At 42.8% G+C, this 27,497-nt stretch overlaps 3 protein-coding genes across 4 annotated transcripts in view; 2 read left to right on the plus strand and 1 right to left on the minus strand.

The window, feature by feature from the left end:
* Positions 1–1,599: 1,599 nt before the first annotated feature.
* On the plus strand, positions 1,600–11,954 carry LOC134302030 (E3 ubiquitin-protein ligase DTX3L-like). The gene is made up of 14 exons (XM_062987013.1): positions 1,600–1,644; positions 4,058–4,138; positions 4,223–4,264; positions 4,781–4,987; positions 5,149–5,220; positions 5,360–5,458; positions 5,665–5,727; positions 5,902–5,991; positions 6,689–6,745; positions 6,877–7,141; positions 7,236–7,384; positions 7,917–9,335; positions 11,350–11,567; positions 11,645–11,954. Exons 2-14 carry the CDS (start codon positions 4,082–4,084, stop codon positions 11,712–11,714), a joined length of 2,808 nt encoding a protein of 935 aa, XP_062843083.1. The 5' UTR covers positions 1,600–1,644; positions 4,058–4,081; the 3' UTR covers positions 11,715–11,954.
* A 4,486-nt stretch (positions 11,955–16,440) lies between these two features.
* Positions 16,441–18,727, plus strand: LOC134302118 (E3 ubiquitin-protein ligase DTX3L-like). The gene is made up of 4 exons (XM_062987167.1): positions 16,441–16,649; positions 16,744–17,029; positions 17,743–17,960; positions 18,038–18,727. Exons 1-4 carry the CDS (start codon positions 16,441–16,443, stop codon positions 18,105–18,107), a joined length of 783 nt encoding a protein of 260 aa, XP_062843237.1. The 3' UTR covers positions 18,108–18,727.
* The window catches only part of lrp1aa (low density lipoprotein receptor-related protein 1Aa), an 80,823-nt gene continuing 72,044 nt past the window's right edge, over positions 18,719–27,497 (minus strand). For both annotated transcript variants that reach the window (XM_062986196.1, XM_062986195.1), the window contains exons 76-89: positions 27,401–27,497; positions 26,763–26,941; positions 26,582–26,688; positions 25,477–25,596; positions 25,202–25,378; positions 24,799–24,933; positions 24,428–24,598; positions 24,112–24,273; positions 23,799–23,982; positions 23,017–23,115; positions 22,594–22,664; positions 22,043–22,136; positions 20,599–20,743; positions 18,719–19,468 (exon numbers count right to left, since the gene is read on the minus strand). The exon at positions 27,401–27,497 is cut by the window's right edge and continues 169 nt beyond it. In XM_062986196.1, the coding sequence (XP_062842266.1) occupies positions 19,328–19,468; positions 20,599–20,743; positions 22,043–22,136; positions 22,594–22,664; positions 23,017–23,115; positions 23,799–23,982; positions 24,112–24,273; positions 24,428–24,598; positions 24,799–24,933; positions 25,202–25,378; positions 25,477–25,596; positions 26,582–26,688; positions 26,763–26,941; positions 27,401–27,497 (1,882 nt within the window). In that variant the 3' untranslated portion in view covers positions 18,719–19,327. The remainder of the gene's footprint in view (positions 19,469–20,598; positions 20,744–22,042; positions 22,137–22,593; positions 22,665–23,016; positions 23,116–23,798; positions 23,983–24,111; positions 24,274–24,427; positions 24,599–24,798; positions 24,934–25,201; positions 25,379–25,476; positions 25,597–26,581; positions 26,689–26,762; positions 26,942–27,400) is intronic.

A 27,497-nucleotide genomic window follows, 5' to 3' on the forward strand; every position in this document is an offset into this window, starting at 1 on the left:
ACCCCTCACCCTCACACGCACCATCAGATCCACATCTAATAGATCCCTCACCCTCACACGCACCATCAGATCCACATCTAATAGACCCCTCACCCTCACACACACCATCAGATCCACATCTAATAGATCCCTCACCCTCACACACACCATCAGATCACATCTAATAGATCCCTCACCCTCACACACACCATCAGATCCACACACACACACACACACACACACACACACACACACACACACACACACACACACACACACACACAATGGTTAAATAATAATTAAGAGTTCATTAGAATGATTGAATGAATCTCACATGATCTGTGTTCAGCTGCTCTCTCAGGCATCTCTGTTTAAAAGCAGGAAGAACTTTAATTATCACACACACACACACACACACACACACAGCACAAGTTCAACAAGGAACTTCCACAACACACACTCAGCACCATGACGTACACACACACACACACACACACACACACACACACACACACACACAGTGGAAATTCCTAGAGTACCGCAGTAATATGGGCAACACACACGCAGGAGCAGGAAGGCACAGAGTGACTAATTAAAGGAAAACCCACCGGGTGAGGTTTAAACCTCATGCCCTCACACACACCCTGTCAGAGCTGGCTGTAGGGAAACACTTAGAGACATGACACGTCTTTGTATTTCTTGAGTCTTTTATCAGTGGCTGACTTGGAGGTGTTAAAAATCCCAACAACTCTGCTGCACCTGCTACACTTACATTAGTACAACACATTTACATTTTTGGCATTTAGCAGATGCTTTTATCCAAAGTGACTTAGAGTTCACAGTCTAAGCGGTTCAAGTGGTTGGTCAAGGGCCTTGCTCAAGGGCCCAACAGAGCCAACCTGTCAGCGGTGGGGCTTGAACCAGGAACCTTCTGATTACTAGTCCAGTACCTCGCTAGGATACAACTGCCAAACACAGGCATTAACACAAGACTATATCATTACTATATTGGTGTCAGTGCAGTTCTGAGAATGATCCACCAGCTGAAGATCATCTGGTTGGTGGGGGGCTATAATAGGAACCCCCCCTCCAACATTAGCCAATCATGTCTGTGCAGACGCCCAAGATTCGAACCCTGGACCCCAGGTCTCAGCAGTAGAGAGCTATCATGCTTCTCCACTGCACCACCTACACCTCATACTGATTCTGAACTGAGAAACTGATACGTCCTCACACGACTCACCCAAATGATTAATCACTAATGAGGAATTAGGAGGTCACGCCACAAAGTTAAGCATCAGTATGTGACCTTCTGCACCTCCACATTCATCATCTAAGTGTCTCAGTGGTGTCCATATATTTTTGACCCAGGAGATGTAGAAAACCCACAAGAGACCTATAAATAAACTCATATTCCTTCCTTTTTAACAGTAGCAGTAAAATTGTGCTTTAATCGTTCAGTCACAGATAAACAGCAGTTAAATTGTTTACATTAATGGTGTAACTCCGCCCCCTGGTGGCTAAACCAATAAAAACAGAACGTGTGCTGGAATCATGACTTTTGGCCACGCCCACATCTGGTATCTCTTACTTTCGATTTCGTTTTGTGTGAACAGTGACCAGATCAGATCAGATCAGATCAGATCCGATTACAGCTCGATTACTGTGAGTAATTCTGTTATTTATTATTTATTTAACAAAATAGAACTTTATTATTTATGTTTTTTCAGTTTAAACATGCAGAGAAATCCAGATTTAATCACAATCAGCTCGGATCAGGTTGTTAACATGATGAATCTCTGGGTTTGTTGATTTGGATCGGTTGTAATTTTAGTTTAATATTAAATCCAGAGACTCTTCAGTCTTATAATAATAATAATTTACCTTTTTTACTCGGTGTTAAAGATCGTATTAAGAATAGAATTAGAAGGAAAATTTGTTCCTGCAGCAGAATGAAAATGAAAGTGTTTTATGTCGCACCAGAAATTCACCAACACAGAACTGAACTGACATTAAACTGAGATCAGATCATTTATAGATCTTCTACATTCACATCAGGAACAGAATGTGATCTCAACACTGAGTATAGAGAGTTTAATGTAAAAGTTTGTGCACCCTAGTCAAAGTCCATGTGTGTGTACTTGTTGTATAGATAAGAGAGCTGATTAATGTACTCAGAGAATAAACCTCAATCTAATATATAAAGATAATTGATTTATCTTTTTACCACATGTTTTTTCTATGGTAAATCAAATAAAGAGCTGTTCCATGTACATGTTCACTTATTTTCACTTAATAAACTAACAAAACAGAATAAAATTATAAAAATGAAACAGAATTTTCAGGGGTGCACAAACCTTTGCATAAAACAGTATGTATATAAAATTAAACAAACCTTCTGGCGCCGCCTGGAAACACTGATCGTGAGGCATGATGGATCCCCGCAGAGGCCGCCAATCCAGGACAAGACTCACTCACTCCCTCACATTTACTCGTTCACATCCTCACTTAATCCACATGGGAGGTGCGAGGAGAACGGACTACCCAGAGACAACTCTTGTGGACACACCTAACTCCTCTCACGCAGGGACTAATAGGAGTGTAAGAATGAGACCGAGTCCAACCTGCACCACCGGGTCCACCAGTGGAAATAAATAAATATTTACATAGTACAGAAGCATACAGGAGTGTTTAACGTTCTGTCGTGTTGATTCTAAACATGGAATAATCAGATCATCTGATTATCGTCACTGATGATCAAGTCTGTACCAGAAAATCAACACATTAGCTTGTTGACATCTTGTTGTTTACATCAGCAGATGGAGGTAAACATTTACATTCCAATCAGATACAGAAAATGTGACTGAATGTTCGGAACACAAACATCCTTTATTATGATGGAGGTTCGTTATATAGATCAGATCTGGTTTGACAACACTCAGGGTGGAACGTTTACTGAAGGTTTAAGACTTAAGGTTTTACAGGGTGGAGACTTACTGGAAAAGATGATGGTTGTCCATTTGAACACTCGTCCTTTATTATAAACCTTTTTAAACCAATTCAAGTCACTAGGTATTGTGATGCAAATACGGCAAACCAGAAAGCTTCAGTCCGAAAATTTACATACACCAGTAGGAGGTGTGTACAGTCTCTGAGGAACATCTTCAAACCCACCATCACTTTTTTGGTCTTAAAGTCTGAAATCAAGCTTCATGTATGCCTAAAACATTCAACTAACAAAAGATTTCAGCCATCAGTCTGTTTGGATGCGTCTCTACCAGCTTTGTGCAGCTGGACTGGAAAATATTTCAGATTTCCTGGTGAGCGCCAACAAACTTGCTCACTTCAAGTCCATCCACAGATTTTCTTTCTTATTTTGGTCAGGACTCGGCCACTTAATTTTCACTTGAAATTTATCTCCTGTCCTTAAGCCGCCGTGATGTGTTTTGTTTATTGGTGGCACGTTTAGGGTCATTGTCGTGCAGGACGATAAACTACCTGCCCATCTACAGCTGTCTAGTACAGGGTCGCATGAACATCGGATTCTCTTAATCACGACAGAGTGGCCAGTATTTACTAAAGAGAATTAGCTCACAACATGATGCTGCCACCAGCACGCTTCACAGGAGCTGTGATGTGTTTCGTCCAACCGTGAAGCTTTTCCAGATGAGACTCAGTGTGGACTGTCATTCCGTCCCAGTTCCACTGGCGTCTTTTAAGAATAATACGACCGCCACCATGCTTTACAGCAGGTACAGTGTTGTTGGGTTTTGACTGGAACTTGACTGGAAACTGACCACAAATCTTCTCTTCGTCCATGCGATCAGCGACTAACTTCAGTTGGCTTCGAGTGACATTCCAGATGTTCTGAGATCTGTGCGGAGCTTTCCAGAAGTTTGGGACTTGTTCTGCAGTTAAACTAGTCCTATTTATATGGACACAGAGAAGTCAGCAGCTGTAGGCAGTCATAATCAGCGTAAAGTTAGATTACATCATGTGTAATCTTACCTTCATGTCTGTTCATCTTTTAAAAGTTTAATCTTGTGTTTTTCTTTATTATTTGACATTTTAAATCTAGAGGAGTGAAGACGGAGGAGCGGTCATGGCAAACAACACACAGGACGTAGATATGGCCGATGCGAGCGATAAAACAGGAACTGTGAGTTTTAGTTTTGATTATTGAAGGTTTTATTTATTTGAAATATTACAGAAGCTCGTCTAATTGTGATGAACGTACTTTCAGGAACAAGATCAACTTCTTACCCAGGACCCAGGAGAAAATATGGTAAGTAAAGGAGTTGAATAAGCCGACCATGTTCATCATGCCTTTCTAACCACGGTAAATCCTGATCAGGCCACTAATACACTAACAGCTTCCTGTATTACTGTGTGTGTAAGTGTGACTGTACCTTCTCAAGATGTTCCTGGTATCTATAATGGACCACCTTCTAAAAAATGATGAGCTCTTCCTCCACAAGTCCATCAGAAGAATCCATTTAAGCTTTGGAAGGTGAAGCACTTGAGAGAAATGAGCCAAAATTGAACCACAATGCTGCAAACGTGGATTATTTCTTATTCTTAATAATAGAGTCACTTATCACGTCCTTCTGTCCCCCACCGTTTGGAGGAGCTCCTGTTTCTGCAACAGACTTCTGGAACAGCTCGTCACCTTCTAAACCAATAGTTTTGTCTTTCTGGACGTAGAAGTGTGTGTTCCAATCATCCCTACCCAACCCTGCTGTGACGTGTACCAGAACTAACATCGTGTAATAGCTGTTGACTTCAGCTGTGTGTCTTACAGGACGTAGAGATGAAGGATGATCAGTCTGAAACATCTACAAATCCAGAGATGCCCAATCAAGCCAATTTCAGTGGGAGTTCAGCAGTGAGTTCCAGCACCCAGACACCAGCACCTGGAGACCCTGTTCCTCCTGTTGTAACTTCACAACCGGCCGGTTTTCCAGGTGCTTCAACCAGAGCTGGACCCTTTGGACCCGACCCAACTCTGGTACTTCATTTGTTTATATGTTTTAAAATTCATTACTTTCATATTTGTCTGATTATCTGTGTGAATTTCTTTCTCCTTGCTTAAAATTCCTTGAACTTTTTATTAATGTTAAATAATTTAAATGATCTTTCATTTTAAGTGACGTTCTGGTTTTTTTTTAGAACTCTGGGACTTCTGGTACAGGAACTGGAGCACCACAGTTAAACCCAGGAGGTTCACACAATCCTACACTGGTGAGAATAAAACTAAACAAATATAAATAAAAGTTAAATGATGTGAAAACATACAAACAGCCTAGAAATATTTTCTCCACACTAAGGAAGGATTGATATGAAATATGAAAAAAAAAAATTGTTTTAATATTAATTTCAGCAGTTTCAGCACTTGCACGGTTCATCTTCTACAACCCCAAACTTCCCTGCTACAGGTTCTCCATCACTGACCAACACCAGCGCATTCAATAATACAACTGTAGGTTTATTTTATTCTCATCTGTACACTGTTCACTTTAATGACACTATAGAACTTTCAACACCTCCAAATTCATCTATTCTACATTCTCATTTGCTGTACAAATAATTTTGACCTAGTAAATTATTCATAATTTTCAGGAATCCTGCAGTAAAGCTGCAATTATTCACTCTTATTTTTAATCTGACTTAATATTTTAATTTCAGAACCCGCAGCTATCAGCTGATGGTGCAGCTAATATTTACAGATCAGATTCTGGTCACGGAGAGGTAAATACATAAACATCAGAACAGGATCAATAGAGCTGGTAATAAATCACTGGGTGTTTTAGATCCTCCTAAATGATTCGCTCTTATTTACTGCTGGATTATAGAGACACAGAACATCAGTGTTTTATAGATTTATTCTATATCAGTTCTAATCCTGGTTTCTATACATTTCAGGAGCTGTACAGATCATCTCCTGCAACCCTGAACTTCCCTGCTGCAGATTCTTCAGCACCGGGCAACACCAGCGCATTCAATAATACAAATGTAGGTTTATTTCATAACTGTATAAATAATATAAGACGAGTCTCTGACTGCAGACGTGCACTCACGACCTGTCATGCACCCCCAGCAGTTTGGGAATTTAGAGCACATCACTGAGATCACCGAGGCGACCAAACTATCACTGTGAACAGAAAGGAAATTTCTTGATCGAGCACCCACTCTTCCGAGTTTTCAGACTCGGCTGCACTTGATCTGATTTTCTTGTTCTTGGATGGACAGATCACCGGTGACTTGTGCTCCCCTGCGTGACCCAGTTTGAGACGGCGTTTATTTTGCGTTAATTGGCTACAGGTGTACGTTTTCCTTAATGTCGCGTCCTCTTACCGTCCCCAGCATCAGCGCATTACCTGCCACACCGTGTTTTATCTGAAGCCGTAACGCCGGATTTGTCACGCTGCTGATCGGTGTGCCAGTAAATGTGCTGTGATATAAAGGAAAACTTACACCTGGAGTGAATTAACGCTATGTATGACTGACACATCACAAGCGCTTCTGCAAGCCTCATGCTCCACTTGCTGTCTAAACTGGGTTGTGCAGGGGAGCACAAAACACCAGTAAAGATCAACAGTGGTGTGGAGCAGCACCTCACCCGGCTGATACCACCACACAAATGTAAAAAAACAATGAACAATATTCCAAACTGTTCCACTGATTCAGTTTTATTTTTGTTTTTTTGAAGCAACTCTCAGTAAGTGCAGCAGACAAATCCTCTGTACCTGATCCTGGTCCTGTACAGGTAAACATCAAAGCGTTTCCTGTTCTTCATGTTCTTGTAGTTATTTAAATGTAAATTCATTTGACATAGAGACATACCTTGACATTATTAGTTCTCTTTTTTATTTAATTGGAATGATTATAACCCAACAGCAGAATCAACAGGATACAGCAGGTGATAAATCACACGAAGCTTCTGCACCTCGTGATGTGGGACTGGTTTATATCCAAGTGGACTCGACTAAATATTTACCTTTAACATTGAAAACTTTCAGTCGAAAAACGAAACTGGAAAAAGCTCTTCAGACGTGGGCCAACACAACATGGTTAGGTCTGAAGAAAGAGAAATGCTGCATCAAAAGTGTTAAACTGATGGATGATGAGACCACAGCAGAGGTGAAGATAACACCATCATCAGGTGAGAAACGGTTCCATCCTTCTCCTAATATCACAGAATAAAATAAAGTTTAAATCCATTTATTGTTGATGCTTTTCTACATCACGTTTTGTAGCCGTGCAGGAAATATTAAAGCTACAAACTACAGATTTAACATTCAAGGATCTCGACCAGAAAGTAAACGTTCAGTTCTCACAGGATAAACCAAAATCTGCAGAGACGCGAAGAACCGAAACCCCGAAGCAAAGTTCCGTCCCGACTGATGTAAGAGTTTGTTACACATTTAAAAAAATATTTTATGTCCACATTTTCTCCCAGTTTAGTCGTAGCCGGTTCCTCTTCCTCTGCTGGAGACCCTGATGGTGTACGAGGAGGGTATATCCTCCTCACACGCCCTCCCTCTGACGCGTGAGCGCTCCACCGACCCCTTCTTATCCCCCCGTACTTCAGTGGATCGGTGTGTGAGGTCGGTCTCGCTCACAGAGAGTCACGCGCTGATCTCCACATTCCTCCACTTCTGTACAGGCGCCTCGGGCTACTAACCAGGGTCCTTACACAGCCTCGAAGACCCCGCCCACTTTTTTAGTCCTGTCTTTTCCCACCCAGCAGACTAGTGTATGATTGTGCCTGCTGGGGGTGTCCAGCCAATTGGTAGCAGAGCTGAGATTTAAACTTGAAGAGTCCAGAACCCCAGCGCTGGTGTGCTAGTGGACGTCGTGTATTAGGATTTTAATGAATTGGGCTGCAGGTCGTCTTTACTCGCGCTCACAATTCCTTTCTGTTTTTACTGTTTCAGGTGAAACTGAACGCGACCGCTCATCAGATGGAGGTGGCGAATCCTGGTAACGCTGCTAACGCTCCGAATCCTGTGAACGCTGCTAACGCTCCGAATCCTGTGAACGCTGCTAACGCTCCGACACCAGACTTCACGCTTCCACTCTTCCAGTTCTGGTACCTGAATCAAGCTTACAGACTGGAGCTGGACCGGATTCAGAAGGAGTTCGGTGTTAATATAAATGCTGAGGTCTCGGTGTCCATCACCGCTAATCACAACAACATGAAGGAAAGTTCTGTAGAAAAAGCCAAGGAGAAGTTTATTGACCTTTCCAGGGAGGCGACAAACAACATCAGATCCGTTCCCATCCCTCGTACTCAGCAGGGGCGTAACCTAAACGAGCTGCTGCATGACATTCCGGATGAAGATCAGAAGATGTGTGTAATATGTACGTCAGCTAATAATTCCCTGCTAATGGCACCAGAACCGACTGCAGGGATGGTCGAGAAGCTTTTTGGATTAGAAGCAGCTTCAGCGTCCGGCGGTAGCTCTGCTTATATGTCAATGACCAGGAATTCAATACACACCCAGAAACCTGTACAATTCGACATCCAGGAAGCTCCAGCTCCACTTCAGATGGACGAGACACACTGGACTCTGATTCAGAAGGTCTACAGAGGACAGATCTCAGAGATTGAAAACAGATATGACGTGAAGTTTGATCAGGAACCTCGCCAGGGTTCCGTTAAGGTGACAGCACGATCCAATGGGATCTACGAATGTCGTCTCGATACTCACGCCATCAGAGCCCTGACGCGTCTTTACCAAAAAGTGGCCACATCAACCGTCACCTGTTCCCTCAAAGATCTGTCCGACGTGTCGAGGGCATCCCAAGCGATGGAGACCATTACCACCAAATACCCTGTGGTCGCAGGAGAACGGTCCGGTACCTGGAGACTCGCTGGACTGCCGCAGCACGTAGTTCATGCCGTACATGATGTAGAGAAGCTGCTCGGACGGCCCGTGATCGACGACAAGACAAAGCGAGAGCTGGGATCTCCGGAGGACTATCCTCTCACCGGGCAAGGAGGTGCAGAAGCTTCTGGTGTCACCCACGAACTGGTTAAAGGAGCGAACGGAGACGCACATCAGAAAGAAAACAAGAAGGAGGAAGAGGACAACTGTTCCATCTGCTTGGACTCGTTCACTGACAAGACGAAGCTGAAATGTGGTCACGGCTTCTGCAAGGAGTGTCTGGAGAATTCAGTGAAGAGCATCGGGAAAACCTGCCCACTGTGTAAGAAAGTCTTTGGAACCCTGATAGGAAACCAGCCTCATGGAACAATGAACGTCAAGCACTGTAAATACAACAGCCTTCCTGGTTACTCTAACTGCGGCGTGATTGAGATTAATTACAACATCCCAGGTGGAACCCAGACGGTAAGAGAACCTTCTGTTTGTCTTTGTAACATGGTGACTTCTCTGTGCTCATATAAATAGGGCTAGATTGACTGCCCTTGAGTTACTTTATGCTAAATTTGTCTGATCTAATGCAGAATTATGTAGAACACACTGGCTGACATTAGAACCTATTAGAACATGGCCTTCCACAGCCAAGCGAGTTTTATATCATCAGAAAGCAGGAGGTTTTTGTTTCTATTCATTTTAAATGGGTGTGGCCAAACATATGTTATATATATCAGGGCTCTAGAGTGCGACCAATTTGGTCGCACATGCGACCTAATTTCTCAATGGTGCGACTAAAAAAAATCTCAGGTCGCACCGGTGCGACCAGGCGTCCAAGAGAAAAAAAAAACAACAGACACACATTAGGCCAATATCATGGTCTAAACCAATCAGAGATAGTGAAGGGCGGGACAATATTGTAGCGGTGATATGTGAGCGACATTCAGCTCAGCCAATCAGAATGCAGCACCAGGTTTATACACGTGCGTTCGGACGTTCTGCCGTAAGTTTAGTTTTGTATATGAGACTCGCCGGATGTCCCCAGAATGGAAGTTCGGGTTCTGGAGCTCGGCGGTGTAAAGTGTTGTAACGCTCACTTAAGTCCTGACTAAACAGTTAAAGTGACTCGACCCTGTCGTGTGCCTTTATTCCCACACCTCCACCACCGCACAGCAAAAGACCCGCAGCATCCCCACCGGACAGCGGCTAGGTGAGCCGACCCTCTACAGTAGCAAGGGGCTAATGCTAGCGGTAAAGTGCCGCGATAGTGAAAGTAAAAACACGACAATATTTTCGTTAAGTAAAATATAAAAATAACTAAAAGACCAAAATATATTACAATACATGTAGTCAAAATACGCAGTGAGTGCACCGCAAGCGATTTTGGGAATCTGTAAAAGATTCAGTAAAGCCGATAATATAATGCACTTTATTTAAGATTACACTCTAACACACACACAAACATATACATATAATTTTAAATATACACACACATATAAATAGATATACACACATACATACACATTTACTCTATTATTTTTATAATTTTTATAAGTGTGCTATAATTAGTCTGTAATACTATAATTAACTGTAAAGAAGACAGTGGCCGGCAATAGTATATTTGTGACTGGTTCTAATACATTTCGAATTGAAAGGCTGAAAAAGCCCAATGCATCTATAAAACACATTACATGCCGCGATAAATGCACTGCCCAAGTGTCCCCTCTCCCCACTGCCCTTCATTGTCAGGCAGCAGCAAACAGATCATCAGACGAGGCCATGTTGACCAGATTGTTAGTTATTTCCAAGTCAATATTGCCTGTATGGACAGTGATTTAAAAAAAAAAAAAAAAAAGTGAACCTGTAAAACTGCGGTGTTAAATGCGATGTGGTCGAAAATTTGGGTGCACCTAACTTTTGTGCTGGTGCACCTAAGAAAAAAAGTTAGGTGCACCAGTGCAACCAGTGCAAAACGTTAGTCTAGAGCCCTGTATATATATTATATGGGCACAGAGAAGTCACCACTTGTAGTCAGTCATAACCAGTAAAGTGGAATTAAGAGGCCACAAAGTAAAACGACTTTATAGAACTTTCTACACCCCGAGATAAACCAGACTGAGTAATTAAGTATTAAAAACATGAAATATTTTTGACCCAGCACATTAACATGCACCACATGACCAAAAGTATTTGGACACCTGAGCGTGGGCTGGTCAAAAATCCTGTTCCAAAACCACAAGCATTTATACTGAATCTTTGTTTTGTTGTGGCTTTAATATCATCCACTCACGGGGGGAGCCTTTCTACAAGAGTTTGGAGTCTTTCTGTGAGAATTTGTGCTCATTTATTAACTCAGTTCATAGACAGGATTAGGCAAAAACAACTAAAATCAGTCATTAAAGGGGTGTCCACATATTTTTAGACATATTACATGTATATAATACTCTTGTACTGTGCGTTTGTTCATTTGTTGTACATTTCTATGTAGCAAGAACATCCAAACCCTGGGAGACCTTATCATGGAACCAGTCGCACAGCGTACTTACCTGATAACCCAGAAGGGAATCACGTCCTCGATCTGCTGAGGAGAGCGTTCGATCAAAGACTCATCTTCACCGTCGGAACCTCCAGAACTTCTGGAATGAACGATGTAGTTATCTGGAATGACGTTCATCACAAGACGAACACGCATGGCGGCTCTCAGAAGTAAGAGAAGCTCCTGATCCTCCTCAGCCCTGATCATTTATTATATTATTAAAATCATTCCATCATTTCCTCCACAGTTTCGGCTACCCGGACCCGGAGTACCTGAAGAGAGTGAAGGAGGAGCTGAAGGCCAAAGGAATCGAGTGAGGAGAGAAAAGACGGAATCAGAATGTGATTAAACTTCACGTTACTGAAGATTCTCCTGAAATCTGCATAATAATGTTTTATCTTAAATCTTTAAACTTTTTGATTGATTTAATTCTGTTGAGAGTAAAATACAGAATGATGTTATTTAGGTGACGTGTGATTACAGATTGTAACTGCTTTCGTTAGTTTATATCTGGAATGATAAGGAATTAAAAATAAAATATAGTACATTAAAAGCTCTTTGCCCCGCAGTCTCTCCAGTGTTGTTTTGGCTGTATGATTTGGGTCGTGTTGAAAGGTGACCTGTGACCCCGTGTGGGTTTGTTTGTACTGTGGTGAAGCAATATTCCTGACCTGCATGTGGCTGCATTGATCTGCTCACCTTCCGTCTCTGCACAGCGACCTGTGGGGCTTTTTTAGATGTGACAGAGTCCCTTTTTGCCAGGTTTGAGACTCTGCAAGGCTTTTTCTATTCCAGAGTCTTAGATAATGTTCCTCTCTTCACCTTGACTGACGTGATGGTAGAGCTTTGTGGTTTGGTTTTCGGTCCTGACGGTGCAGTGCGGTGTAAATTCGGGGCCTTTATTGACCCTGGTGCACCTTTCTAAATGATGTCCAGTCGATTCCGGTTGCATCAGGTAAAGTCCAGTTGAGTTCTAGACACGTTACAAGGATCAGTAAAGCAAACCGCAACAAAGGGTCTGAATACTTCAGTGAGAAATAGAATTCTTAAAGGAAACGACCTGAGCTGAGCAGCAGTATTAAGATTATGAATGAACCAACGATTAGGCATAACATTAACCTGTACACCGATTAGGCATAACATTATGACCACCTTCCAAATATTGTGTTGGTCCCCCTTTTTGCAGCCCCATACACAACAAACTGTGATGCTCTGTGTATTCTGACACCTTTCGATCAGAAGCAGCATGAACTTCTTCAGCAGTTTGAGCTACAGGAGCTCGTCTGTTGGATCGGACCACACGAGCCAGCCTTCGCCCCCCCCCCACGTGCATCAATGAGCCTTGGCCGCCCATGACCCTGTCGCCGGTTTACAATTGTTTCTTCCTTGGAGCACTTTTGATAGATACTGACCACTGCAGACCGGGACACACCCCACAAGAGCTGCAGTTTTGGAGATGCTCTGACCCAGTCGTCTAGCCGTCACAGTTTGGCCCTCAGATCCTCACACTGGATCATTTTTCCTGCTTCTAACATCAACTTTAAGGATAAAATGTTCACTTGCTGCCTAATATATCCCCCCCACTAACAGCTGCCGTGATAAAGAGATAATCAGTGTTATTCACTTCACCTGTCAGGATATTTATATCAGGATATATTAAATAAATGTTGAAATATACAGATATGGACAACAGTGAAAGGTTCTAATATTTTAAATAGTACCTCAGGTGTCGACCTGTAATTGTTCTGATCTTCTAAAATCATTTGTATTTATTAGCGGCTCTGTGGATCCTAATAAAAAGACACAGTAATGCAGGATTTATTTATAATAAATTATCATAATAAACAATAATAAATAAATAATAAATCTTATTGGAATGATGTATTTCCTTGCACAGGGAGGCTTAATTCTGCACTTTACATGATGTCTCATATCATGGATCACAGCGCTGTGAGAATGTGAAGTAAATAAAACCAAAATACATCATTTTATTTACTGAAATAAATCATACCCAGACATCAGCTGGCCCTGTGTGAAAAAGTAATTGCCCCTCCGCTGGTTACTTAATCAACCATCGTACAAACGTTATTAATAATTCCATCCAGTCTGTTAAATCTCATTATCACAAAAAAAAAACTTTTCAGCTCTGTGAAGTAAGAAAATAAATCCATGCCAGGATTTACAACCTTCATTCCACCTGCTGAGCAGCAAATACTTTCACTTTCATTTTCCTGTAAATATCAGTGAGCTGTGAGGAGAGCAGACCAGTGTCAACCAACCTGTAACTGGTAAGTAAACCAGAGCAAATTTATTTCCAATAAATAAATAATATTGTTACTATAAGGACAAAAGTATTGGGACACTTGACCATGAGCTTGTCAGACATTCTGTTTCAAATCTGTGTGCATTTATATCACATTGCTCACATTTCTACTCACTTTCTACTAGACCTCTGTTAGAATTTGTTTCCGTTCAGTCGACAGAGTCAGTGAGGTCAGGTACTGATGTTGGAAGAGAAGTTTGATCCATCTCAAAAGTGTCGGGCTGGGCTTTGTTAGCACATGACCAGTCAAACCACATATTTCTACAGTGCTTAAGGGTGTAAACATGCTGAGAGAGAAAGAGGACTTCCCCAAACTGTTGCCAGAGTGTTTAAAGCATGTCATGTGGCAGAAACGACTAAATTCAAACATTAGCAGTGGTATCCGTGTACTTTTGCCCATACAGTGTAGGTATAATTCTGTATCTTAAAGTGTACACACACTCGTGTAAGGTTCATATAGTCTTCGGCAGTTTTCTGTCAGTATTAATGCCCATGATTTTCAGATCAGACAAGCTCATGATCTGGTGGTGTCCACATACTATTGACACAGTAAAACACTGCTGTACATGTCTCACTCACCACCCCTGAACTATATACTGCATTACTGATTCATTACCAACAGCAGTGTATTATGGGTAGTGTAGTTGTATTAATACAGATCAGGAGATGATAGAGACAGATTTATTCCTGCTCTGTTTTGACTTCCACTTTGTAAATGTTTAAACAGAAACACGACTAATGGTGCTTCGACTGCTTAAGAGAACGTTCTGGTGTTTTAGGTTTGAACTTGATATCTTTGAAGGTCTTAACAAGACATGGAAGCCCTGGAGAAAAATAACGTAAGTACCACGAGCCTTTCTACACATTATAGTTCATGTACGCTGTAAGGAAGGTAGTTTGTGGCGTCTCAGGGTTTTAAATTCTTGGATCTTGGAGAAATATGTGGACTGTACTGGAGGTCCAAGTATGAGCCAGAAACCAGTCTAGCAGAAGCTTAAGAGCAGAAGCTTAAGAAGGACACATGGTGTCTGCAAACAAAAACCCAAAAACTAAAGCCGAATCTGAGATGAGGTCTAGAGCTTCATCAAAGACAAAAACTGAACTGAAGAGACTCGTTTTTTGACAAAAATGTTCCACTACAATTTGGTGCCCCCACGTGGGACAGCTCGACTGGTCTGGCATCTGTGGGTGAGTGTAGATTTGGGGACGCCCAGTGAAAATTGACCTTCAGATGAGATCAGATATGGGGACTAAACCTGAATCAGGGATGGGGACAGGATCTGATTCAGATATAGGGACTGGATTACAACGGGGACTAATACTAATGTACATCTGTGTGTCATTTATTCATTACATGAAACTTTTCTTCTCTTCATCATGTTGCTGAAATATAATCAAAACTGCTTTGAATGCAGAACGATGACCAGTCCAGCGCTTCTGCTCCTCTGGATGCTGCAAAGGTCAGTATCCGAGTGGACTGGACGGAGCAGTTGCCCCCAGGATGGGGTGCTTCTCTAAAAAACGCTCTACAGAAGTGGTGTAATTTAATTCTGTCAGATCTGCTGGATGTGAACTGTGGGGTCGTCGGTTTTCGGCTGATGGGTGATGGAACCACAGCAGAGGTGGAGATCACACCGCCATCAGGTGAACAGGTTCTTCCTCTTCCTGCACCACCACACAGAATCTGTTTAATTTGATTTTTAATGACTTTTATTTCTATTTTTTAAAGTTTTGAGCACCTTGAAGAAGATGAAAATGGCAACACTGGTATTCAAGGATCTCAAACAGAGCGCCATGGTTCACTTTCTGTTGGGTGAAAAGTCTAAAGATAAACTGCAAAGTCCAGAATCCACAGTGGACGCCAAAATAGGAGTTTCAAAGGTAGCCTGGGTTTATGGTCATTATGGCCACGCTGCTGCATTTGCTAAAAGGTTTTCTTACACTTGTAAGGGACGTGAACACTAAATGGCCAAAAGTTCTTCTTACTGAGTTTTAGCCACACCTGTTGCTAACAGATATATAAACAATTAATTATATGAAATGAGCTACTACTTCCTACTGGAGCATGCTTATCTGCTACAGAGATGGGCAGGGTACGTGGGATACAGAATCATGCCCATCTGTTGTTATGCTAGACAGATAGATAGATACTTTATTTATCCCGAAGGAAATAATTATCCTCTATCAGCTGTTATGGCTGATAGGGGACACGGAGGCGTGGTTTCTTAAATTGGCAGTCTACGCGCCTCATCATGCATGAAATCTCTTAAGCTGAAGGTACTGCTATTCCATTCCAGTTTTTTCTCACATAATGTTGGCAAACCATGAAGCCAGGCTCAGTCCGGTGTGCTTTTGGCATCTTCTCTTTGAGCTCCCAGTTTCCTGTCTCTGTGGCCTGCGCAGAGGCGTGAACTCAACCAAACTTTTGAAATGAATGTCTATTGCGAGACAGGCCTTCTCATCCGACATCAGTGCTTGACCTTACAAGTGCTTGTGTGACTACATCCTGTGAAAAGCCTTCCCAGAGGAGTAAAGACTGAACTGGGAAAGGGGGGGGGGCAATTCCATTTAAATGTGCGTAGTTCAAGCTTACAATCAAGCGTCTACATACTTTTGGTCATATAGTGTGTTTGGAACTGTACAGATGAATCTTAATGTTACTATCAGTGCTACAAACCTCCTTGAACCAACATTTAACGTCCACATATTTTTAGGTGAACATGGTCGTGACTGCTGTAATGGATCTAGAGAAACTTCCACTGACAACTCAAACTGAGCTCCTAAAGAGGTTCTGGAAGTACCAGGTGGACAATTATTTATCAGTTACTGGATCTTTCGACACCATCGACAAGTTCTACAAGGGCGTCTGTGGAATTGTACAAGCAGGTACTCCAGGGAGGAGGTCCTTTGAGAATGAGACCTCTTTCAGGTAATCTTGTAAATTACAGAACAGAGCCAGATCAAAGAATAAACATAATATCAAGATTACAATCCAAAGTAAAAGCATCTGTAATTGATGCTAGAAAAAGCAAGACAGATGAAGAGGACAACTGTCCCATCTGCTTGGACTCGTTCACTGACCAGACGAAGCTGAAATGTGGTCACGGCTTTTGCAAGGAGTGTCTGGAGAATTCGGTGAAGAGCATCGGGAAAACCTGCCCACTGTGTAAGAAAGTCTTTGGAACCCTGATAGGAAACCAACCTCGTGGAACAATGAACGTCAAGCACTGTAAATACAACAGCCTTCCTGGTTACTCTAACTGCGGCGTGATTGAGATTAATTACAACATCCCAGGTGGAACCCAGACGGTAAGAGAACCTTCCTTTGTCTTTCTAACATGGTGACTTCTCTGTGCTCATATAAATAGGGCAAAATTGACTGCCCTTGAGTTACTTTATGCAAAATTTGTCTGATCTAATGCAGAATTATTTAGAACACACTGTCTGACATTAGAACCTATTAGAACATGGCCTTCCACAGCCAAGCGAGTTTTATATCATCAGAAAGCAAGAGCTTTTTGTTTCTATTTATTGTTCATGGGTGTGGCCAAACATATGTTATATATATATTATATGGGCACAGAGAGGTCACCACTTGTAGTCAGTCATAACCAGTAATGTGGAATTAAGAGGCCACAAAGTGAAACGACTTTATAGAACTTTCTACACCCCGAGATAAACCAGACTGAGTGATTAAGTATTAAAAACTTTAAATATTTTTGACCCAGCACATTAACATGCACCACATGACCAAAAGTTTTTGGACACCTGAGCGTGGGCTGGTCAAAAATCCTGTTCCAAAACCACAAGCATTTATACTGAATCTTTGTTTTGTTGTGGCTTTAATATCATCCACTCACGGGGGGAGCCTTTCTACAAGAGTTTGGAGTCTTTCTGTGAGAATTTGTGGCAGAAACAACTAAAATCAGTCATTAGGGTGGTGTCCACATATTTTTAGACATAACATGTATATAATACTCGTGTACTTTGCGTTTGTTCATTTGTTGTACATTTCTATGTAGCATGAACATCCAAACCCTGGGAGAACTTATCATGGAACCAGTCGCACAGCGTACTTACCTGATAACCCAGAAGGGAATCACGTCCTCGATCTGCTGAGGAGAGCGTTCGATCAAAGACTCATCTTCACCGTCGGAACCTCCAGAACTTCTGGAATGAACGATGCAGTTATCTGGAACGAAGTTTATCACAAGACGAACACGCATGGCGGCTCTCAGAAGTAAGAGAAGCTCCTGATCCTCCTCAGCCCTGATCATTTATTATATTATTAAAATCATTCTATCATTTCCTCCACAGTTTCGGCTACCCGGACCCGGAGTACCTGAAGAGAGTGAAGGAGGAGCTGAAGGCCAAAGGAATCGAGTGAGGAGAGAAAAGACGGAATTCAGACTGTAACTGTGGGGAAACGGTTCTGAAAAATGAATGAAGTGTCCAGAAATATATGAAAATAACGATGATAAACTGAAATATAAACAGTTGATTAGTCAGTTTTTATTTGAGTGACGGTGTTTCAAGATTAATGAAGTCTATATGGTCAAAAGTATTTGGACACATGAGCACAAGCTTGTTGGATGTTACACCTGTTAGCAACTAGTGGCTAAAACACATGAATTAAATAACTGAAAGGGCGTCCACATACTTTTGCCTATATAGTGTATATGGATTAATAATAAATGTATCAGATGTTTTTATTTTGTTTATAATAAACATGATTTAGCAGGTAAAGATTTCCAGCAAATAAATAAAACATGATTTTAATCTCAGAGCCACGACTGAGTCTTCAAACACTCAACACATACACACACACCTACTATACACACTATACACACACACTATACACACACACACTCTCACCACACACACAGTCTCTCTCACACACACACTAAACTAAGTTGAAAGAATTGAATCTAATAAATTGAATCTGAGGAAATAGAAATAATAATAATATAATAAAATGTAATAATAAAAACTGAAAGATTTAAACTGGTTTTGTTGTTTATTTGAATGAAATGAAGTAAGTTCAGAGAGACGAGCAGCTCAGAATGTATGAACAGATTTATAATATTATCATTAACATTATTTATAAAATGATATTTATTTATTGATATATTTCTATATTGTTCGGCATTATTAAGGCTGATAAGTGAAATTAAAAGCACGCGTGTTGTAGCTGCAGACGCTGTGTACCATAAAAGCTCGTGCTAACCGAACCACGCTAACTAAATACAGAAGTAAGATGTGCGGTGCGCTGTACAGGTTTCATCCGCCGCTAAAAACATCATCAATCAACAACAATCGTCCTCTATACGGTCCATATAAAAATAAAAGCTCAGATCTTCTGACTGATTTCTGCGTCTCTGTTGTATGAAGGTAAAAAACTGCGAGTGGAAATAAAATCGCTTCATAAACATTAAAAATCGTTTTTTTCTGACGTTCCGACCCGGAGAAAATCTAAACCTGTGACGTACGAAAGCGCTCCTCGGTTTGTACGTTTTCTACTGTGCTGTCGCGCGGCCGGATTCTCCACCAGGGGGCGAAATTTCTTCATCACAAGACACAACAGGTGCTGTATAAGATCAGTCCAGTCTATGCTAGCGGCTCCACCAGCGGCTCTTCGTCTCCTTGGGACAGCAGCTCTTTCTTTTCATCCGTGCTGGCCAGAGAGTTCCGGCTGCTCTGGGCTCCCATGTAGAGCGTGGCGTACACCGGGTTCGTGAAGTTCGTCGGCTAAAAACAACAACAAAAAAACAGAATTATTAATAAAATAAAGGCACAGACGGCCTGTTTTTAAATTCAGGTTTTTATTATATGTTCTTGCATTGTTGTAACCCAATTTAGTCATAGCCAGTTAAACACACACACTAACACACACACACTCACACATTATACACACACACACACACACACACACACACACACACACTAAACTAAGTTGAAAGAATAGAGTCTAATGAATTAAATCGAAAAAATTGAATCTAACGAATTGAATCTGAGGAATTGAATCGAAAGAATTGAATCTAAAGAATTAAATCTTAAAAATGAAATCTGTTACTGTTAGTGCGTCACTATCTGGCTAATCAGCTTTTTACAAATGCAGCAACAATATTGCATATTAACAAAAAATAATAATAATAATAAGAAGAATTTTCACTGTGTCAAAAATATATAGACATCACATCTAATATATGATTCTGTCCCACTTGGCTCATTTTTACCTCTATTAACTGCTTAAGCTTCTGGTACAACTGGATCTGGACCTTTGAGCAATCAATAGAATTATTATTGTAGAGTTTAATCAGATTTGTTTATTTTTGGACACAGGCGTGACTTTCTAGTACTGTCCACATATTACTGACAGCTTTGAAGTCAGGACCATTAAGTTCTGATGTGTGTTTGGGTTTAACGTCACTCTGGAACATCAGATTGCCTCCAAGATGAAAGAACTCTGAGCTGATCTTCCTCTTACAGCAGCGTGATACTACCACCACTATGCTTTACAGCAGGTGCAGTGTTGTTGGGTTTAAATGCCTCACCATGTTCTCTAACAGAACGGCTTCATCTGATCACCAACAATCCTGGGATTGTGGGAGCTTCTAAGCTCACTGGAACGTGAAGCTTGCTTGACTGTGGACACTTGAGTCCCATGTTCCAGCAGCTTCTCGATCACAGCAGATCTTTTATTTATTTATACATCCCACCAGCACCAGCGCATTTTCTCTCAGCATTGATTTTGTGCAGTCAAACTGTCCCTATTTATATTGGCACTAACACATTAAATCACATGATCTCTACACCACAAACGAATCATCCAGATGACTGTCCGTATATTTCTGACCCTGATCTCAGTTCACGTTCACCTTATCAGGATCGAGAGTGAAATCGGAGTCCAGCAGCTCCCCCACGTCGTCCTCCTGCTCCCCCTCGTAAATCTTATACGCCGGGTTCCCGATCTCCACGTTCATGGCTCCGTTCGTCATCCGCTGGTGTTGGAAGCCTTTCGCTCTGTGAAGAAAATAATTACACACGAATAAATTTGTAATTAAGAGACTTAAAATCATATTATTACTCTACACATACAGCCAGGACACAAGGGGGCGCCACCAACAACCAACAGTCACTGGAAAAGCTGGAACCAAAGCAACACCAACCACACACACCCAGAGCTTATCAAAACACACACGTTTAATACACAAGACGCTCGATCAACACACACACACACACACACACACAGTTTTCTTTCCTGCTTTACCAGCCTTCACTCTTCTGGAACATGACTGCATGGATTTGCTCCCATTCCGTCTAAGGAACATTAGTGACGTCACAGCTGCCAAAAAGGCAAATCAAAATATTCCAGTTTAATAATTATAAATATACAATTCTAAAAGCTCGAATCATTAAACCACGATGAACTTTTTAACTGGCATCAGTTCATTCAAAGAGTGCTTAAGCTCAGCCCAGTACAGCCCAGCTCAGTACATTCCAGTACAGTCCAGTCCAATACAGCCCAGTACAGTTCAGATAATTCAAGTACAGTCCAGTACAGCCCAGCCCTGTACAGCACAGTACAGTCCAGTACAGCCCATTTGAACCAGTACAGTCCAGTCTAACCCAGTCCAGTACAGCCAAGTACAGTCTAGTCCAACTCAGTCCAGTCCAACCCAGGCCAGTACAGCCCAGCCCAGTACAGTTCAGTACATTTCAGTACAGTCCAGTACATTTCAGTACAGCCCAGTCGAACCCAGTACAGTTCAGTCGAACCCAGTCCAGTACAGTCCAGTACAGCACAGTCGAACCCAGTATAATCCAGTCGAACCCAGTACAGTACTGCCAAGTACAGTCCAGTACATTCCAGTCTAACCCAGTCCAGTTGAGTTCAGTCCAATCTAACCCGCTCTAGTACAGTCCAGTCTAAACCAGCCAAGTCCAGTCTAGCTCACTCCAGTTAAATCCACATTATTTTGATCATTCTGGGTCGTTCTCATTTCCAGCAGTGATCAGCACGACTGGTTTTACTGGTTCATTTAAACACTGATAAGATGAGAGACAGAACCAGCACATGGATCTCAGGAGAACCGGTTCTGAACCACAGAGGAACCAGAAAAGCAGGAGAGAGAAACAGAAGGAGACAGAAACCCTGAACCCTGAACCCTGGTTACCGCCGCGGTTTAGAGCCAGAGCAAGACCTGAGGAGAACAAAGAGATCCACCCATCATCAATCAACCACCATCCGACATGAATGATTCATCAGAGCGGGCGTGGTCGATTCACTACGTCATTATTGTAACATCAAACAACACTCACCCTCTCATTCTCCTCCTGTACCACAGTCCAGCTCCCAGCACCAGTAACACCAGCAGCACCAGTATCACTACCGGAACAACGATGGACGCCGTACCTGCACAGACACACGCCGTTACGGACGAACCCACCGGAGTACACCACAGGGACAAAAGTATTGGGACACCTGACCATGGACGCCGTGTTACAAAACCAAACACAACAGCCGCTCTTCTGAGCAGCTCCTCACAAGACTTTCAAGTGTGTCTGTGGGAATTTGTGCTGGACACTTGTACGGCTGGGCGCTGATCGATCAGTTGATGTTCCGGTTCATCCCAGAGGTCAGGGCTCTGTGCACGAAGCTTTTCTCCATGTCATTATAGAGCTCGCTCACGCTGGAACAGGATAAGACCTTCCCTAAACTGTTGCTGCACAGTCGGAGGCGTGTCATTTATTTTATATGATTGATTTATTAACACGTGAGTTTGATCATTAAAAGGGGCGTCCCAATACTTTTGTCCATGTAGTTTATGATCATTTATTAAAAGTCCAGGAATATAAATAAAGAGACTCACGGTTACTGGAGTCTGTGTTCATGCTGGTCACATGACTCTCACACTGAAGCCCCGCCCACCCGGGTGCACACCTGTCAGGTGAAGAGGTGAACACACAGGAACGCAGTGAAGCAACGTATATGTACGGTGTGTGTTTAAACACTCGCCGAGCACTTTATTAGGAACACCTATCAATTCTGCACTGGTGTGTTTTCATACAGATGCACTCTGGGTATACATGTACTGACTGTAGCCTGTCTGTGGATCAGCAGGTGGATCAGAACTGCAGTGACACTAATATGTGGTCGGTGGTGCCAGACAGGTGTTCCTAATAAAGTGCTCAGTGTATGAGTGTATGTGTGTATATGTGTGTGTGTGTGTGTGTGTGTGTGTGTGAGAGTGTGTGTGAGTGTGTGTGAGTGTGTGTGTGTGTGTGTTACACACTTGCACTGTGGGAGATTAGCCGGACTGTAGGAACACTGTCCGTTACCGCAGTAACCATCACACGTGTAACAGCTCGTCTGATTCCGACCATCAGAGCAGCTAGAAGAAACACAAATAAAATAAATAAATAAACATCAGCAACTACAGACACGTCACTGTATCATATATACCAGCCACACGAAGCAACTAACAGAGTTCCAAAAGGTCAAACTTGAGGCGCATCACCTATTAAAAACCTATTAAAGTTCTTAATGTAATGTGGAACCTGAACAAACAGCATCAGTGACGTGGAACAGTGGGTGCAAGGGGAAGCACCGCCCCAAACATAGCTCCACCCCAAAAAGAGCACTGCCCCAAATGTAGCTCCGCCCCAAACAGAGCTCCACCCCAAACAGAGCACCGCCCCAAATGTTGCACCACCCCAAAAATACTCAGAGCCCAGTGTGTATATATATGTGTGTATAGTGTGTGTGTATATATATGTGTGTGTATGTGTGTGCATATATGTATGTGTGTGTGTATATATATGTGTGTGTATGTGTGTGCATATATGTATGTGTGTGTGTATATATGAGTATATGTGTGAGTGTGTGTGTGTATGATGTGTGTGTGTGTTTGTATTATGTGTGTATGTGAGTGTGAGTGTAGGTGTGTGTGTGTAGATGTGTGTGAGTGTATGTGTTTATTATAAGTGTGTGTGTGTGTGTGTGTGTGTGTGTGAGTGTATGTGTTTATTATAAGTGTGTGTGTGTGTGTGTGTGTGTGTGTGTGTGTGTGTGTACCTGCAGAGTACGTCTCCTCGTGGTTGATTAGCATTAGCCGGGATGCACTTGCCGTTGAAGCAGTAGTGACATTTATCCACCTCACAGTTCTTACCAACGAACCGGGGGGGGCAGAGACACTGAACCGACCCGCCGGCGTCCTTAACACACGTCCCGCCATGTTCACACACGGCATCACACACTCCTGCACACACACACACACACACACAAACACACACACACACACACGTATCAGGCAACAGTCCCCGCGGGACGAGACGTCATGGTGATCCTGCTCGTCCTCCGTGCACACAGGGGGCGCTGTGAAACTTACTGAACTGGCACTGATCACCCAGGAAGTGGGCGTGGCATGTGCAGACGGGCTGGTTCCCTCTGCTGACGGTGCAGGTTGCGTTGTTCTGGCAGTAATGGTGGCAGGTACGCAGGTTACAGTTGGGTCCGGTGAATCCCACCCGGCACCGACAGGTCGGACTTCCTGAGACGAGCGAAGAATAAAAACACGTTCAGATTCAAATGGCTGATTAACCTCCCACCCCCCGACACGATCGTTCTGCCCATTCTGGTGCCCGTTCTGGTGCCCGTTCAGGTGCCCGGTGGGGCGAGCTGTGGTGAGACGGGTGTTACCTTACCTGTGGGTGAGGTGGTGCAGGTTCCTCCGTTCTGACAGTAATCGCTGCACTGGTCCACCTGACACCGGTCTCCTCCGTAACTGGGCCGGCAGCGACACTTCTGCTGCTTCCTGGCGTTTAGGACGCAGCTTCCTCCGTTCAGACACTGCAGGGTGCAAACGCCACCCGGAGCTGAGGGGTCAGAGGGCACAGGGGGTCAGAAGATGGACCAACAAACCTCATGACCTTCAGGTACCAGCAGATCAGCTACATTCACATTCAGAACCCTGATCCAAAAACTGAACCATACAAGACAGACATGCTGACTACAGGAGGGGTCCTTCCCCAAACCGTTGTGCAAAGCTGAAGTGTGATCTGATTGGATTACTCACGGGCGGTGGTGGGTGAGCGAATCTCCACACACGTCCCGTTATCCAGCACGTGGTCGTTAGGGCAGGTACACACCGGCCCACTGGGGCTCAGCAAACACAACCACTCACACTTCTTCCTGTCACATGGGTTCATCACTGTACACATACACACACACACACACACACACACACACACAGATATACACACACACACACACACACACACAGATACACACACACACACACACACACACACACACAGTGAGTCAGGAAAATCATTTCAGTGATTCATTCTGGTCATGACAGCAGGGTGTGTGTGTGTGTGTGTGTGTATAATGTGTGTGTGTGTGTGTGTGTACTCACTCTGACGTTGTTTGTAAGTGTATCTGTGTGTGTGTGTGTGTGTGTGTGTGTGTGTACTCACTCTCAGGTTGTTTGTAGATGTGGTACAGTACCAGGTCAGTAGCGTGGTTCATGCCGGTAGTGAGATTCTCCACCGGTCCTTTACCGAATTTGTTGACGCGGAACAGCAGGTTCTCCCGGTACGTCACACCGTAAATATAATCCTCAAACACGTCGATACTGTAGGGGTGGTGCAGATCTGAGGGGATCAGATTATATAATAATTATAATCACAACAACACGTTAATAATAATAATAATAAAATATTAATAATAAAAATTGGGTGTAGGATCGTACTGTTTTTGATGCTGGTGATGGCGATGACCGGATCGCTGGCGTTCAGGTTCACACTTCCAATCACTGAGAGTTTAGCATCCGCCCAGTAGAGCCGCTCGTTAAAGTAATCAACCGCCAGACCTGGTGGATCCAAGAAGATCAGATCATTTAGTCTAGAATGTGATCAGATGATCTGGATTATTAAATTTTAATTATTAGATCTGGATGATGTGATGAGGTGTGGTTGAACATGTAGATCATTATATCTGGATGATTAGATCTAGATGATTGGATCTGGATGATTAGATCTGGATGATTAGATCTGGATGATTAGATCTGGATGATTAGATCTGGATTATTGGATCTGGATTTTTAGATCTGGATTTTTAGATCTGGATGATTAGATCTGGATTAATAGATGTGGATGATGTGATGAGGTGTGGTTAAACCTGTAGATCATTAGATCTGGATTATTAGATCTGGACTATATGATCTGGATGAGTGGATCTGGATGATTAGATGTGGATGATTAGATGTGGATGATTAGATCTGGATTATTGGATCTAGATTATTAGATCTGGATGATTATTGGATCTAGATTATTAGATCTGGATGATTAGATCTGGATGATCAGATCTGGATGATCAGATCTGGATGATTAGATCTGGATGATGTGATGAGGTGTGGTTGAAAATGTAGATCATTATATCTGGATGATTAGATCTAGATGATTGGATCTGGATTATTAGATCTGGATTACTGGATCTGGATGATTAGATCTGGATGATTAGATCTGGATTATTGGATCTGGATTTTTAGATCTGGATGATTAGATCTGTATTAATAGATGTGGATGATGTGATGAGGTGTGGTTAAACCTGTAGATCATTAGATCTGGATTATTAGATCTGGACTATATGATCTGGATGAGTGGATCTGGATGATTAGATGTGGATGATTAGATGTGGATGATTAGATCTGGATTATTGGATCTAGATTATTAGATCTGGATGATTATTGGATCTAGATTATTAGATCTGGACTATATGATCTGGATGATTAGATCTACGTAGATGATTAAATCTGGATTATTGGATCTGGATGATGTGATGAGGTGTGGTTGAACCTGTGGGCCACTGGATGTTCTCCTGGATCAGGATTTCTCTCATGGTTCCATCCATCGCTGCTTTCTCTATTTTGGGATGATTCCCCCAGTCGGCCCAGTACATCGTCCTGCAGCACACGGTACAATCATCTACACCTGAACTACACCACCGAACGTATGTAGACACCCCCTCTCTACTTACCCGCGGGGGGGATCCACCACGATGGCGTGGGGTTCGTCGATCATGCCGGAGACCAGAGTTTTACGATGCTGTCCGTTCATCTGAGACACTTCGATGACATCACGACCCGAATCGGTCCAGTACAGGTTCCCAGCTACCCAGTCCACCGCGATACCGCGCGGCATCTTCAGGTTCGGGATCTGGAGAGTTTGTTTATTGTTCGTTTATTAGGATTTTAACGTCATGTTTTACACCCTTCTGTTACATCCACAACAGGAAACGGCCGTTACTCATCACACAAGATTCATCAGGTCACAAGATTATGTTGAACACAGTCCTGGACAAGTGTCTCCAAATCATCTCACTTGCATGTCTTTGGACTGTGGGAGGAAACCAGAGCACCCGGAGGTAACCCACACAGACACGGGGAGAACATGCAAACTTCGGGATCTGGAGAGAACAACACGCACTACCTCAATGATCGGTATTGGACTGGCATAATTCGATCTGGATCATCTGATCTGGATCATGTGATCTGGATGAAGTGTTAGGGAAGGCCTGTAACAGCCTGCATTTCCTTTCTTGGCCAGCAGAGGTCACCAGAGTGCGCAGTTTATCCAAACAGAAACATTTGTGAACAGAACTGAAGGAACTCTCACCTCCAGATCCTCGACCCTCTGGTGGCTCTGCCTGTGGCTGGAGCTGGGCGCGGTCGCCCCTCCCGGCGAGTTCTCCATCACCGAGATCTTGGCCGTG

Source organism: Trichomycterus rosablanca, chromosome 24 (assembly GCF_030014385.1).
Source record: "Trichomycterus rosablanca isolate fTriRos1 chromosome 24, fTriRos1.hap1, whole genome shotgun sequence".
Lineage (NCBI taxonomy): Eukaryota > Metazoa > Chordata > Actinopteri > Siluriformes > Trichomycteridae > Trichomycterus > Trichomycterus rosablanca.

Bases quoted from the DNA above. Each gene is read 5' to 3' on its own strand.
- LOC134302030 (XM_062987013.1), top strand. From the start codon at position 4,082: ATGGCAAACAACACACAGGACGTAGATATGGCCGATGCGAGCGATAAA. The intron at 4,265-4,780 runs GTAAGTAAAGGA...TGTGTCTTACAG, and splicing joins AGGACCCAGGAGAAAATATG to GACGTAGAGATGAAGGATGA. The intron at 5,728-5,901 runs GTAAATACATAA...TATACATTTCAG, and splicing joins CAGATTCTGGTCACGGAGAG to GAGCTGTACAGATCATCTCC.
- LOC134302118 (XM_062987167.1), top strand. From the start codon at position 16,441: ATGGTCGTGACTGCTGTAATGGATCTAGAGAAACTTCCACTGACAACT. The intron at 16,650-16,743 runs GTAATCTTGTAA...AATTGATGCTAG, and splicing joins GAGAATGAGACCTCTTTCAG to AAAAAGCAAGACAGATGAAG. The intron at 17,961-18,037 runs GTAAGAGAAGCT...TTTCCTCCACAG, and splicing joins ACGCATGGCGGCTCTCAGAA to TTTCGGCTACCCGGACCCGG.